We start from the raw sequence: 13,347 nt of genomic DNA, 5'->3' as shown, positions 1-13,347 counted from the left end.
AATGAGTAGGTTTGGCTAGCAAGATAAACCGCACTCAAGGATTAGGGGTGGCTTAAATTTGGGCTGCTGTTGCCTGAATTGTTTGTTGCTGGGTTGTGAACTGTGGGTTGTTCACCATGGTTTGTTCTTTTGGTTGGGTTTAGACAACATGACAACCTGTGTTTGAGCAGCAACCCACAGTTCAAGCCTTGAGTGTGGGTTGTAATGTCTGAACCCAGACCCTGTTACTTTGACTCATTTCCTGGGTCAGGTTATTATCTCACCAAACAGACTTGGTAGGTTTTCAAGATGTTAGAATGGGGGTCCTCAAACTTTTTCAATAGGGGGCCAGTTGAAAGGCGGCGGCTACACGCACGGGCTGGTGAGGCGTCGTCGGCTCCGCGCGAGGTGGCACTGGGGGCGCACGGCGGTGACTCGCTCGCTCAGAGATCTCCCAGTAAGCCCAAAACCATCTCCGAGCGAGCAAGCCACTGCCTCTCGTGCACGATGAGCGTGCAGGCGGGCGGCGGCGGGCCAGATAAAGGGCATGAAGGGCCGGATCCGTCCCCTGGACTGAAGTTTGAGGACCCATGTGCTGGAAGAACGCAGGTTGGCCTGGGGACAACTGTGGGACAGACAGAGGGGAAGCACTCCAGCACAGCCTTCCTAAATGGGCACCCTCCATCTGTGTTGGATAGTAACACCCAATGACCACTGGCTGGGGATCATGGGTGTTCCAATCACACACAGCTCAGGGGAAAGCTGTTCAGCTATGGGAAGGTAGGCCTACCAGCTGTTTCCCAGCAATGACCTTTTGCAAACTTCCTACAAGAAGCTTCCTTTCGCTTCCCCAGATATTCATGCTCGGCATCTTCACGGTGAGGCTGGGTTCAGCAGCGAGAACCCGTCAGGTCAACCAGCCCCTACAGATGCTTTTGGCTCCCCCCGTCCCCCAACAACCAGAAAAGCAAAACGAAAACAAGCAGAACACCAGGATGCAGGATTTTTCTGAAAGAAAAAAGAACTTGGTGGAACGGCATCGCCAGGCCTGCCCCTTCTCCGCCTTGTGCCGGGCCGGTTGCCAATTATGGCTGCAGGCTCTGGTTTGGGGCCCTCAGCCACCTGACTCCCAAGCTAGTCTGGGGGCAGGAGTGGGACTGCCTCAGACTCATACCTACTTTGGGGAAAGGCTCTGCAGCAGGGCCCGCTGGCTTTGGCATGTGGAATCGGACTGGACACCGTCTGGCAGGAAAGTGCCCCCGGCTGGCCCCACCGTGCCAAAAGCGGGCCCCACAGCCCCTCAAAGCCGCCTCGTCCCCCCCCCCCCCAGGAAGGAGCCCTGGCCGAGAGGAGTCTGTGCCACCTTGTCTGTGCCGCATGGAGGGGTCCTGTGAGGCAGGGGAGGCTGTGCACGAGTCATTCACACGTGTCTTGCAGGGACAAGCGTGTGCAAACCACTCCCGGGTGGCATTTCTGTCGTTTTCCTGCTCACAGAACACCAGAGTGAGTGCAGAAGACTGTGTCCCTCACCTCCATTTGGGCAGATGTGAGCAAGGAGGAGATCCTGGGATTTCCCCAGCCAGCATTCGCAAGTGCTCACTTGTGAAATCTCGCCAGCTCCATCTGAAGAGTCACACTATGATGAAGCGGTGAGAGCGCCAGACTGGGGCACAGTAAATCGGGGCTCTAGTCCCCACAGCTCAGTGGGTGACTTTGGGCCAGTCATGAATGGTCAGTCTGAACCTACCTCACAGGGTTGTTGTTGTGAGAATAAAATGGAACGGAGGAGAACCTTATGTTAATGAGAGCCAGTGTGGTGTAGTGGTGAAGAACATGGGACTGGGACTCAGACGGTCCGGGTTTGAGTGCCCACTCAGCCAAGGAGGTCAGTGGGTGACTTTGAGCCAGTCCCAGACTCTCAGCCCAAACTACCTCACAGGGCTGTTGTTGGGAGGATAAGATTAAGAAGAAAAGATCTATATAAGCTGCCTTGAGTTCCTTGGAAGGAAAGAAGGTGGGATATAAATATAAGAAGAACCTATTTGTACAGATGCATTTCCAGGTGGAAAATATTCAGAATTGTTTCCAATGGAGAAAAACTGTGCATTTTTAAAACCATGCTTTTTTCCCTGGTCAGAAAAAAGGCAAGGCAAGCCAGCTTCAAGGAAGGATTTGGAGAATCTGGGCCTATTTAAACACTGCGCCTTCATTCTGTCAGGGCAGGGCCATCCGCCCGTTTCGTTCAGTCACGCTGAGGTTATTCGTGGCCCCAGTGAGATCGTGGCACCAAGGTCCATGGGGCAGTGTACGCACTGCAGGTTTTAGCCTGGGCTTTTAAGGAGTGATTCCAAGGAGCCGCCCCCACAGGTCCAGCGCTAAGGACAGCTCCTTTGAAGTTCATACTGAAAGCCGTCTGAATGCACTGCCCCATAGACGTGGGTCTTTCCTAACTCAATTGGAGGACGCTATGGTTGGAATCATGGTCTCTCCCTGTCTCCGCACTGCTGGCATGTGGGGAAAAATCCGGAAGGGTGCTCAGCAGTCACAATGGCCATGCCTCATGCAACTGCTGGTCTCATGCAGGCGGCCCGACGGGGCAAAGGTGTGTATGTGTTTGCACAGGCGTGTGCCAGTGCGTCTGGGTGAATCCCTACAGGGTGGAGCGGTAAAACCCTCCTGACTTCCGGTCCCACTGGTCTGAGCCACAAAAAGTTTGCATGGAGTAGGCAGCTCCCCCGACACCCACCACCCTGCGCTCCATCCGTGGTCTGCTTGCCGTTCCACGAGGTGCAGAGATGCGCCCGGCTGTGATGGGGCGAAGGGACGGCCTGGCTGCAGATGGCACAAGCCTCAGCACCCACCCTACCTTGAGGCGAGGGTCTAAAAAGAGGGCAGGGGGTGGAGGGGTGAGTCGTTCCGGGGAAGGGGGGGTCAAGGGGGGAGGAAACCCTGGCGAAAAGCAGAAGCATCCATACCTCCTGCTTCTTCTCCGACAGGGCGCTGTGGCGGCCGTTCTGGGCACCACCCTTGTGCCCGTTCTGGTGCGGCGTGGCCGATCGGCTGTGGCCGGTACCCGAGGAGGATGGGCTCTGGCTGGATCGGGGGCTCTCGGCCTTTGAACCATCCTCGTGGTACTTGGGGCTCGGTCTGGAGGCGAAGGAAGGCAGAGGAACAGTTGGCCACGGGCTGTCCCCGCAGACCCAGTGCTGGCAGAGCCCGAAGGCTGGCCCACCCACTCTGCTCCGGACCCCGAGGCCAACCTTCTCCCAGCTGGAGCTCCCAGAGTGTAGAGGTGCACACGGGGCTTGTTCCGGCTGGGTCTCGATCTGGGTTTGGATGGAGCAAGCGATGTGGAGACTTTGTGGTCGACCTCAGCGCACGTGAAAGGCTTACGAGGAAGCGCCACCGACTTGCTCCCATGCCAGGTGCTCACCAAGCCAGCCCAGCCGAGAGGAAGCCTGTGCGCACCTGTGGAACTCCAGTGGTGCCACCCATGACCTTCTTTGCGTCACGTCACGTGCCGTGCAAGCAAGCGCTGCAAATCGTGCGTGTGGAAAAGGGACACAGGGCGTGCAGGGGCTCCGTGGGGCAATTCAGTGTCCTCCCCAGGAAGTCGGACTCCTGTCTGTGAGAAAGTGGGCCAGAGACCAGGAAGCTGAGCCCAGGTAATCCGATGGATTCCCACCCCAACACTGGCTTGCTCGCTTGTCCCCACTTCAGTGCTTTGCGTACTGAAAAACCCTGCATTGGGAGTATGAACAGACTGTGCACATTTGAAAAAGACCATACACAAACACACTTTCATCCACAGAAAGAGTGTACGCATTTCGAAGATGCGTTCATTTGGACAAAATATGCACCGATTTTTGTGCAAAAGGAAAAAACTAAGCTTGGCTTCCGATACCGACACAAGACAGAAGAAGAGGCAAGGTGCCGGTTGGAGAACTTGATAACTTTGAGTTTTGCCTGTACATACACCTCTGCTGTACAGAGGTGTTGATCAACAGCAGCACACATGGCTGGGGATGGTGGGAGCTGTAGTCCCACACATCTGGAGAGCTCCAGGTTGGGGAAGGCTGTGCCAGACCCTACCAATGATGCTTTACCATCTGCCAGTACTGCCCCTCCCACAGGAAAAGCCCTCAATGGAGCTGCCATAATGGGCTCCGCTGAGGTTCTCTGCCCATGTACCAAGTATTTTTCAGAGCACACAACAGCCACTTCAGCTCACAGGAACCAGCTGGCTGAGCCGTCTTGTCCCACCTGCGACAACATTCAGCTTCGATCAGCCGCAGAAATGGGGTGCCCAGAGAGGTGGAGAGCCAAAGGCTGGGGGGCTTTCGGAAGTGGCCTTTTGCAAGCACCCGCTCTGCTCAGCCGGGCTCTCCCCACACTCCCGGCTGTGCGTCCCCCACACAGAGCCGGGCAGGTGCCACCGGGCTTACCTGCTCGCCGATTTGTAGTCACTGTAACCCGAAGAGAGGGAGGCACTCCTGGAGCTGCAGCTGCTGCGCCTGTGAGACCGCCAGGCGGACGACTCACTGTGGGACCTGCAGGAGCAGGGGGAGAGCCACATGAGGCATCGGCCCAGGAGCAGTGCCTGGTTGCCTGGCCTGGCCTGGGATTCTGGCTCAGGAATGCACCCCGCTCGACCCAGCTCGGCTTTGAGCCTTTGCCCAGTCCAGCCTTGGGGTCCCCGGAACCACTGCCTGCTTTTACAGAATGGTAGAATTGGAAGGGAGCTTTGAGATCATGCGTCGAAGCCCCTACAGAACCGGGGCTCACACCACGGGGCCGACAGACAACGCCAGCCTCTTCTAGACACTTCCAGAGACAGAGCGACCAGCCCACGCCCCCGCCCCCGAGGCCGTGTGCTCCACTGCTGAAAATCCCTTGCTTTCCTCCCGAGGTTTAGCCCAAATCTGCTTCCTGCGTCCTTCCCGTTGGTCCAGCCCAATGCATCCGTACCACTTTCTCTCTGACTGGGCACCCTGGCTGTGGCCTCGCAGATCAAGACGGATTACTACTTTTCATTCGGATTTTGCTTTAGGATTCTGACTGTGAATCCTCAGGCACTCCCGAGCTGGCAGTCTGGGACATGTGTGTTTACACAATATTCCTTTTTAAAGCTTGGAAGCCACCCAGGCTTGTGCCCTGGAAGGGCAGCTTCTCCTTGTGAGGAATGCAGCAGAATTCATGCTGGAGCTGGGAATCCGACGGAGTCCGGGCATTTGGCTCTCTGGACTCCAGTGCAGCCCTAAGTCTGAATTCCTGCCGAGCGGCCCAGCGTCCAGGGGAGCTCCCTGGGAACGGAGCCCCAGGCCCCATGCGAGCAGCACCCCTCTTCCGTGCTGTCTGCAGCAACCTCGAGCTGCTTCCCTGGACAGTTGCCTATTTGCAGCATTTTTATCCTGTCCTTTGCAAAAGTCTCAGGATGGCAATACAAAACACTGGTGACAGCACACAAGGAACATACATGTCTAATAAAACCAATATTCAAATCACAATTAATTCTTAAAATGCAGGTTTAAAAAAAAAAACGGTTTTGGCCTGGCACTGCATTCATGAAGAATGTGTCAGCACCGCTCTCTGGGGAGCAGGTTCCAAAGCCAGGGCGCCACCACAGAAGAGGCCCTGCGGGTAGCCACTCTTCGGATTTCCTTCCAAGAGGGCTCCTGAGGAAGAGCCTTGGGCACGGATCTTGGGAGACGGGCAGGTATATGAGGGAGATGCTCCTTCAGATACGCAGACCAGGACCTACAAGACCACCGAGTCCAACCCCCTGCTCTGCTTCCGCAAGTGGTCACCCATCCGGCTGTGGGCCCGCACCTTTTCCGCTTAGCACATGCCTGCTCAGTGTATAGCTATGCGCCTGGGCAGGTTCAGAGATGCTTGGAGAAGGCCTGGGGAGGCGCACGCAAGGATGCCTTTGCCCTCCTCTCATCCTCCTGTGAGACCATCAAAGGAGCCATCCCATGAAGCCAGACGGTGGGAGATTCCGGAGGGACCCAAGGGAGGGCGGCTGAGAGTTGAACACTGGAATCCACGGCCCCCAAATGGCGCAGCTGCCGCCAGTGCGGGTGGCTTTAAAAGGGGGCTGGGTTTAGCATTCGGCAGGAGAAGCAGGGGAAGAAAGAAGCGGTGGCCAGTCCTAGCTTTTGTACATGGGGTGTGCAAATGATTTAAAATCTGTGCGCTCTGCATTGCAGGTTCGACAGCCACTGTTGGCTCTGCCATCCATTCACCGGCAAAACTAGATTTTGCACGGGGCTACAGTTTTGTCCCAAACTGCAGTGGCACAAATGCGCAAGACCCCCACTGGGTAAATGCCACCCCGACACCTGCGAATTCCCCAAACCACGCGTTTTCTAGCGTATGGGGGAAATGGGCATCCTGGGTTGTTTTTCTCTGCATTTCTCTTTGTCTAAACTTGCATGCAATTACAGAAGGTGAAAAAGCAGCCCACCAGTCCACAGACCCTGCGAGACCTGGGACAGGCTGATTTGCTGTGGGATCCGGGGGTCAAGTCCTTGGCCATTCCAGCTCATCCAAGGCAGCTGCAGGCTATAGAAGGCTGAACGTGCACGTGGTGGGCATGTTGTGAGTGGAGCCGGCTGGTGCCGGAGGTCAGACTAGATGGCCCGGGAGGCCCCTTCTGACTCGCTTTTTCTATGCTTCTATGTTTCCCGAGGGCCATATGGCCCTTTGCTCAAGGAAGCGAAATGTCTCCTCCTCTGCAGCGCTGCTACATCTCAGCTGCCACTGCAGGCCGGGAATCCACATGGCACCGATCCAGAAAGGCAAGTCAGAGTGACTTGAGAGAGGTTTTTCAGGTGGAGAAACAGGCCTTGGTTTTATGCGTAGACTTTGCCTCTGTGTTCTTGTGGATTCTTGACTCAGTCCCCAAGCTGGCTATTTCTGAACAAGGCAAGCTGCCCCCGCTGTGCCCCCCCTTGAGCAGCACTGTGCCAGCCAACCGCATGCCAGTTTCACCAGGGGGCTCAGTTCTGCCTTGCCCCCACCCAAGAAGCGCCTTCACAGCGGTGGCCCCTTTTCCATGGCACTCCCAGCCCGGGGCGGCCAGGGAGGTACCAACATGGTGTTGTTTCCAGCACTTCCTGAAAATGTTTTCTCCCAAGAAGCAGTCTTTGTGAGACCAGCCATGACTTTGCACTGATCTTCTGTTCTAACACATGGCTTTACCGTGTATTTATCTTCCCAAAATTTGTGGCTTTTATGCTGACTGCTCCAGAATCCAGCTTGGCTAATGGGCAGGGTAGACATTAAATAAATAAATCCGCTTAAACGTGATGCTTAATTACATATGTTCGGGCTCGTTTGTGGATTGCTTTGCAAAGCAACCTTGGACGGTGCCCCTGAGTCATGCCAGCGGATGAGTCGCACTCCCAGCTTCATGGGCAGACCCAACATCCGAACAAGTCTTGTGCTCGGAGGGACCCCTTGGAAAGAGGAGGGGTCTGCAGGGGTGGAGGCAGGGAGGGGCCAAGACCCCCAGGCAAGGCATGGCAGGTCCTTGTAGGCCTCACCTCCTTCCCTGGAGCTCCAGAGCTACCCAAAACTGGCCACTGATTATCCGCAATTCTGAGTTTGGAGGTTTCTAGCCATCTCCTTAGGATCATGGCCTAAAACTGCATGTATGAAAGAGGGGGAACCAATATTTCTATATTTTAGAAGGCTTAAATTCACCGAATTACAACAGTTAACTTTTAAAAGTGGCCTTTCCCCCTCTTTCTCCTGCACTGGAGAGAGTGCCTTTGCTACAAGATTATTCCCCCCTCACCTATTTTTATAAACACCTGTATAAAAATTGTCCACATGCACATGTGGGTGCTTAAAATAAATCTGCTGACTGGGAGCACCTTTTTGGTTAATTGAAACATGTCCAGGGAATTAATTAAGAAAATGTTGCAGTTCTAAACATATTTTTCAGTTGTTTTAGCTGATCATTACGTGAGAATTAAAGGAGCTGAAGAAATTCTGATATAGTCCACACTTATCAAGAAGCAAAACCCCACTGAGCTGAATGCAATTTATTTCTGAGGAACTATCTTGGATTGGGCCAATTTTATTTATTTATATCATTTTTATATTGTCCGATAGCTAAAGCAATCTGGGCAGTTAACCAAAGCTAAGAAAAACACACACAAACCAAAATTAACTTAAAACTACAAAAGCACAATAGCCACCACAACTGAATGCGCATAGAAGCAGAGCAGCAGTACAGAATAAAATGCAATATTTAAAAATAAAGTTTGAAAGTTAAACTGCTAAAATGCTGGGAAAATCAAAAGTCTTCACCTGGCACCAGAAAGAATACGAAGTAGGAGGCAGGCGCACTTCTTTGGAGAACTCGTTCCACAGCTGGGGGCCACTACCAGTAAGACCCTCCTTTGGAAGGGGCCACCGGATAGGCATTTCATAAAAATTGGAAATGGGACTTCACAGCATTACACCAGCTGGCTGGAGCCATTCACTTATTTATTTATTTAAAATATTTATAGCCCGCCCAATATGCAAAAGCGCCTCAGGGCGGCTTACAAAAATCAAGACAAATAACCCAACAAGTCAAGAATAAATAAACAAACAAATATGCACATAAAACCAATGACATTTCACAAATGAAGGAAAGTTTAAAACCAAATCAAAATCAAGACCAAGGGCAAAATCGAAAAACCAAAAAGCGACTGTGACATTAAAACCTGATTAAAATTCCTAACATTTAAGATGATGGGCAAATGAAAAGGCAACTGGGTAGCCAGGCGTCTCCTTTCTGCTCTCAGTCTAGCAATGGTGCTCCAAATCTGGAGGAGCCTTTAATATTTTTGGTTGCAGGCACAGAGCTAGTGCAAAAGCAGCTACTCTGCTGGGCCTGCTGCCTACAGTAAGCCTCTGGACATAATGGCCTATGATCTTGAACTACATGCTCAATTTTTCTGCTCTGCAGGGAACAATCAACCCATGGCATCATGACGTATTTTCATACCCTCATGTGCTATTTTGCACATGAATATCTATGCCCAATTTATGTCTCTATGAACTCCCCTTCGCTCCACTTCTATGCTGCGTGAGTGATCGTAAGCCACTCTTCCAGGTGTTAGAACCTCACCTTTTCCTGTCTTTGTTCTTCTCTTTCCGTTTGCTCTTGGGACTTCTGGACCTACAAGACAGCAGACAACTGAACACACAGGAAACGAGAATGAGAGAGCGAGAGACCTGTGGCAAGCGCATGCTGTGGCCACAAGACTCGGCTAACTTCCAAAATCTTTCTTGGGTACCTTCCGGAACATTTTTGTTGATTTGCGCTGCCGGTCTCAGGCTTGGTGCTGAAGGACCAAAATCTGCTCCTCCCTGGGAGGGCCTCCCAGCAGAAGGAGTTCGATGCTTAGGACCAGCGTCCAGAATCGGAGGAGAAAAGTATTTTCTTACTGGCTTGACTTTGGAATCAGCCCACCTACCGAGGCCCCTTATGGCCATCAGGTGGTGTGCTGGGGAAAGGGGAGTTGGGTCCCAGAGCCAGTGGGCCATGTATCTGGTCCAGCTATCAGCCTGAACCCTTAATGAGCTGTCCGTGGTACTGAACCCAAGCTAGAGGCACCACAGACTGCTCCCTGAAATGGTGCGCTGGTGCCCGACGCGGACACACTGCCTCGCTGCCACCAGCACACCCACCTTCGCCGCCTGCCGGGTGCTTCCTTCTGCCCTCACCCGGAGCCGTGAGCCTCACGGCCTCTTTCCCAAGCCTGTAGGGAGTTCCTGGCCTGCTTTCCAAAGCCTTCTTAGCTCAAAAGCAAAGCACAGGCAGGAATGACCTGTACCTCCCTGGCAGCCCACAAGGAGAGGAGAGAGGAGGAGATGGGGAGAGAAAAGGCAGGGGGGGAGAGAGAGAGAGAGAGAGAAGGCAGAGGGAGAGAGAACAGGGCCCACGGGGGGGGGGGCGGGGGGGGGTCAGGAACTGGACTGCTTCAGAGTGCCACCTGGTGGCCAGAATCAGAACCGCCGCCGCCACCACCACAGTCCATGTAGGCCCGGCTGGAGCTCTCCCAGGAGCCTGCAGGGAGCTATGCAAGAGCAACCTCTTCCCTCCGCAGGCTGCCTCAGCCGCGCGGGCCTTCTTGCTTGCCGTGCTGCAGTCCTGCTGCCCTGCCCTGCCCCGCCCCGCCCCGTGCTACTGCATCCCACCACAGCAGCCCAGGCCTTCCTCGCTCCAGCGTGCTTCATTTCCTGATCCTCGCCGGGTCCCCCTCCTCACCTCGCCGCCCCTCCTCCCATCCTGCCTCGCTTGCCCTCCTGCCTCAAGCGCCTGCTCTGTCGCCTTCCGGCTTCTCCGCCCTTGGCTGCAGTGCGGCAAGTCCTCGCTCCTCGTTCCTGGCCTCGGTCTGTCCCTCGACCGCCACCCTGCCTCGGGCTTTCTCCTGGACTGGGCTTGGACTCTGCTCGGCTGCTTGGGCCCTGGCACCTCTCTCGAGGCTCGCCCCCAGCACCCCAGACAGAGGGATGGCGGAAAGAAAGGGGGTGGCGGGGAAGGGGGCAGCCACATCCGTTCGGTGGCCACCTCGTCAGCCTCATGCAGCCCTTGAGAGACTACCCCAAAGGGGGGGGGCGTGGCCACCCCTGCTTTGGCCCTGCAGTGCTGCCCTCGGCACCTGCCCCTCTGACAAGCTCCAGCGGTGCACGGAAGAGTGGTGAGCCTCAGGCAGGCCTCCAGGAGCCCCGCGGCACGGGCCTCGGGCTGCGGGGGAGCAGAGTGCAGCTGGCCCGGCCGGGGAGAGGGCAGGGAGCAGGTGGGAAGGGCAGCGCGGCCGTGGAGGGCCGAGGCAGCCGGGCTGGAGGGGCCCGCCCCGTTCGCCTCACCTGCGCCTCCTCCTCTTGCGCGATCCGGATGCAGACCTGGTGCACAACCAACGAGAGGAAAACAAAAGGGAAGGGGTGGGGGGATTCAGGTCATTGAACGGGCCCTCAAGCCATCTCCCAGGACACGCAGGCTGGCCTAAAAGCGGCTTTCTTTTTGCCATTTCCTCGACGGCAGGACCCACTCCCCCCTGGCACTGCATTTCCGGCTTGTCTTTTCCTCTTGCGAGGAACCCAAGGCAGCTGCCATATTCCTCCTCCTCCTCCTCTGTAATTTATCCGTGCAACAATCTTGTGAGGTAGGTCAGGCCAGCAGGCAGGGAGTGGCCCAGAGTTGGCCTGGGAGCTGCAATACATGCAGGGACGCGAAGCCCAGGTCCCCATGGCACACTGGCTCTCTCTCAGGTGAATTCAGCAAGGCTTTGGAGAGGCAAGCCAATGCTTCGGAGCAGGGGGACGGCAAAAAGGCAGGATCCGGCCCTGCCGCCACTGGCACGTGCCTCCCGCTCTCGCCCTCCAGCTGGCAAGCAGTCCTGTGCAAACTCCAGCCCGTGGAGACGCCCCTGGAGGGGCTGAATCCCCGCTCTGGGCCTGGTCTGGCCCCTGAGGGAGCTGTCCACGGTGTTGAGCCTGCCCCAAATTGGATGCCCCCCCTCCGCCCCGCAGCAGCTCCCTCCAAGTCCAGACACAACCCAGAAGAGAGAGAGGCCTGGCCTCCCCGGGTTCGCACTGCTTCTGCTGCCCTGTGGCAGGGCTGGCCATGGGTCCGGAGCTTCAGCCGTGGAGCAGTGCAGGAATTAAATAGGAAGGGCCTAGCCCGTGTCATTGCCTGGGAAGGGCTATGTTATTCCCCAACTCACAAAGAGGAAGGCAAGTCTGGCACTGGGGAAGGCCTGGGGGGGGGGGGCTGGCAGGGGCTCATGGCCAGCCCCCTTGCAGTCATGCCCTCTCCCCCTGCCTCTCCCCCTGGCCTAGCCGTGGCCTCCTTCTCCCTGCCTCCCTGCATGGCTGGGAGGAAGTCGCGGCAGTCCTGGGAGGATCGCGGCTCCGTGTGGGAGCCCCTGCTTGGCGTGCCAAAAGCCCCAGGTTTGCTTCCTGGAAGCATCTCCAGGAGGGGCTGGAGATACAGAGAGGTGCAGCTGCCCATCCGTGCTGGCAGCACTGGCCTAAATGGACCCAGGATCTGGATTACAGGGCTTCAAATTTTCCTAGGGCTGGGAAGGACTCCAGTTTGAAACCCCAGGGAAAGGCTCTGCCAGAGCAGCACTGCCCTCACCAGCCAGCCCTTCCAAGTGTCCTGGGCTACAGCCAGCACTGCCAACAGTTAGAGAGGGTAGCACTGGACTGGCAGGCCCATACTGGCCATGGCTGGGCAGCAGTGCCTGTTTCGGGAAGGGCAGATTTCTCGGAGCAGGACCAGCATCCATGGCCAGGCAACCGGAAGGGCCTGCGGGCCACTGACAGGCCCTCTGGGGTTGCTTCTTCTTCACTGGCCCACCTGCCTTGGCGAGAAGAAGGGGGCAGACCGCGTGGCCCAACTTGCCGCTGGGCTCTGGGAGAATCCCTGCCTGAACCCCAAAAGTTGTTGCTGGGCCAGATGGACCCAGAGTTGCCTTCAGGTTGGGGTTCGCATGAGAAAGAGGCGCCGGGGGCTACGGCATCCGCAAGGTACACTCTCTGTGGATGCGGCCGTTGAGGGGGTGCAGCTCGGAGCCTCGCTGGGGGCAGCGGTGGGAAAGGTCCTTGCCAGACCTGCCTTTGGAGTGGAGTGGAGATGCCAGGAAGAGAGTCCAGGACCCCCGCCGGGCACAGCCTGCCTGGGCTCCATCACAAAGCCTTCTGCCGCCAGGGGCCTCCCAGGGGCGCTAACCCAGTCCTGCCCCGATGGGAGGAAGTCCACTGTGTTCCCCGGGAGGCCTTTGCCCCGGGCTCGTCCTCGCTCAACCTTGCACAGGGCGCGCCCTAAAAGCTGGCGAGGACACAGTGGCGTCCCCTGCCAAGGCGAGACTGCCAGGTGGAAGGCAGAGGTGCAGAGGGGGAGACAGGAAGGCCCCGATCCCCCAGTGAACATGGACGGGGAGGCAGCCCTGGCTGGTTACCTGTCTCTCCGATGCTTCTTCCCAGTCTTCTTTCTCTTCTCCTTCCGGATTGGGGAACAGCTGTCCCCGCTGTCGAGCAAAGGGGATGCTTCAGTGAGTCAAAAGGAAAGGACAAATGATGGGGTGAAGATACCCCAAAAGCAATGCAAGTTTTATGAAAGCCCCCAATAGCCTCCCTTCGGTCCAAGTTTCCACCTCTTCTGAAATGAATGAAATGCTGGCACCAAGGCCTATTAAACCAGCCAATTAAATCATTCCTGGTTCATTAGGTCCCCGGCTGATCTGGTGCCCTCCTGGATGAAGGGACTACAGCTCCCATAATCCTTCTCCTTGGAGTCTGCTGGCTGGGCTCCTGGAAGGTGCAGTCCAAAACCTCAGGAGGGCCACAAGCTGTCAGTCT

The 13,347-nt window shown here is 56.1% G+C and overlaps 1 protein-coding gene across 1 annotated transcript in view; it reads right to left on the bottom strand.

Moving 5' to 3' along the window:
• Window positions 1-13,347, bottom strand: part of SRRM3 (serine/arginine repetitive matrix 3) — a 68,081-nt gene that overhangs the window by 22,851 nt on the left and 31,883 nt on the right. The window contains exons 6-10 of the mRNA XM_044456103.1: window positions 12,948-13,016; window positions 10,852-10,887; window positions 9,107-9,157; window positions 4,425-4,529; window positions 2,955-3,126 (exon numbers count right to left, since the gene is read on the bottom strand). Coding sequence (XP_044312038.1) covers window positions 2,955-3,126; window positions 4,425-4,529; window positions 9,107-9,157; window positions 10,852-10,887; window positions 12,948-13,016 — 433 coding nt within the window. The remainder of the gene's footprint in view (window positions 1-2,954; window positions 3,127-4,424; window positions 4,530-9,106; window positions 9,158-10,851; window positions 10,888-12,947; window positions 13,017-13,347) is intronic.

Source organism: Varanus komodoensis, unplaced genomic scaffold, assembly GCF_004798865.1.
Source record: "Varanus komodoensis strain SLA01 unplaced genomic scaffold, ASM479886v1 scaffold81, whole genome shotgun sequence".
Classification (NCBI taxonomy): domain Eukaryota; kingdom Metazoa; phylum Chordata; class Lepidosauria; order Squamata; family Varanidae; genus Varanus; species Varanus komodoensis.
The sequence above is the reverse complement of the archived record's forward strand: the minus strand, read 5'-3'. Positions and strand labels throughout refer to the sequence as shown.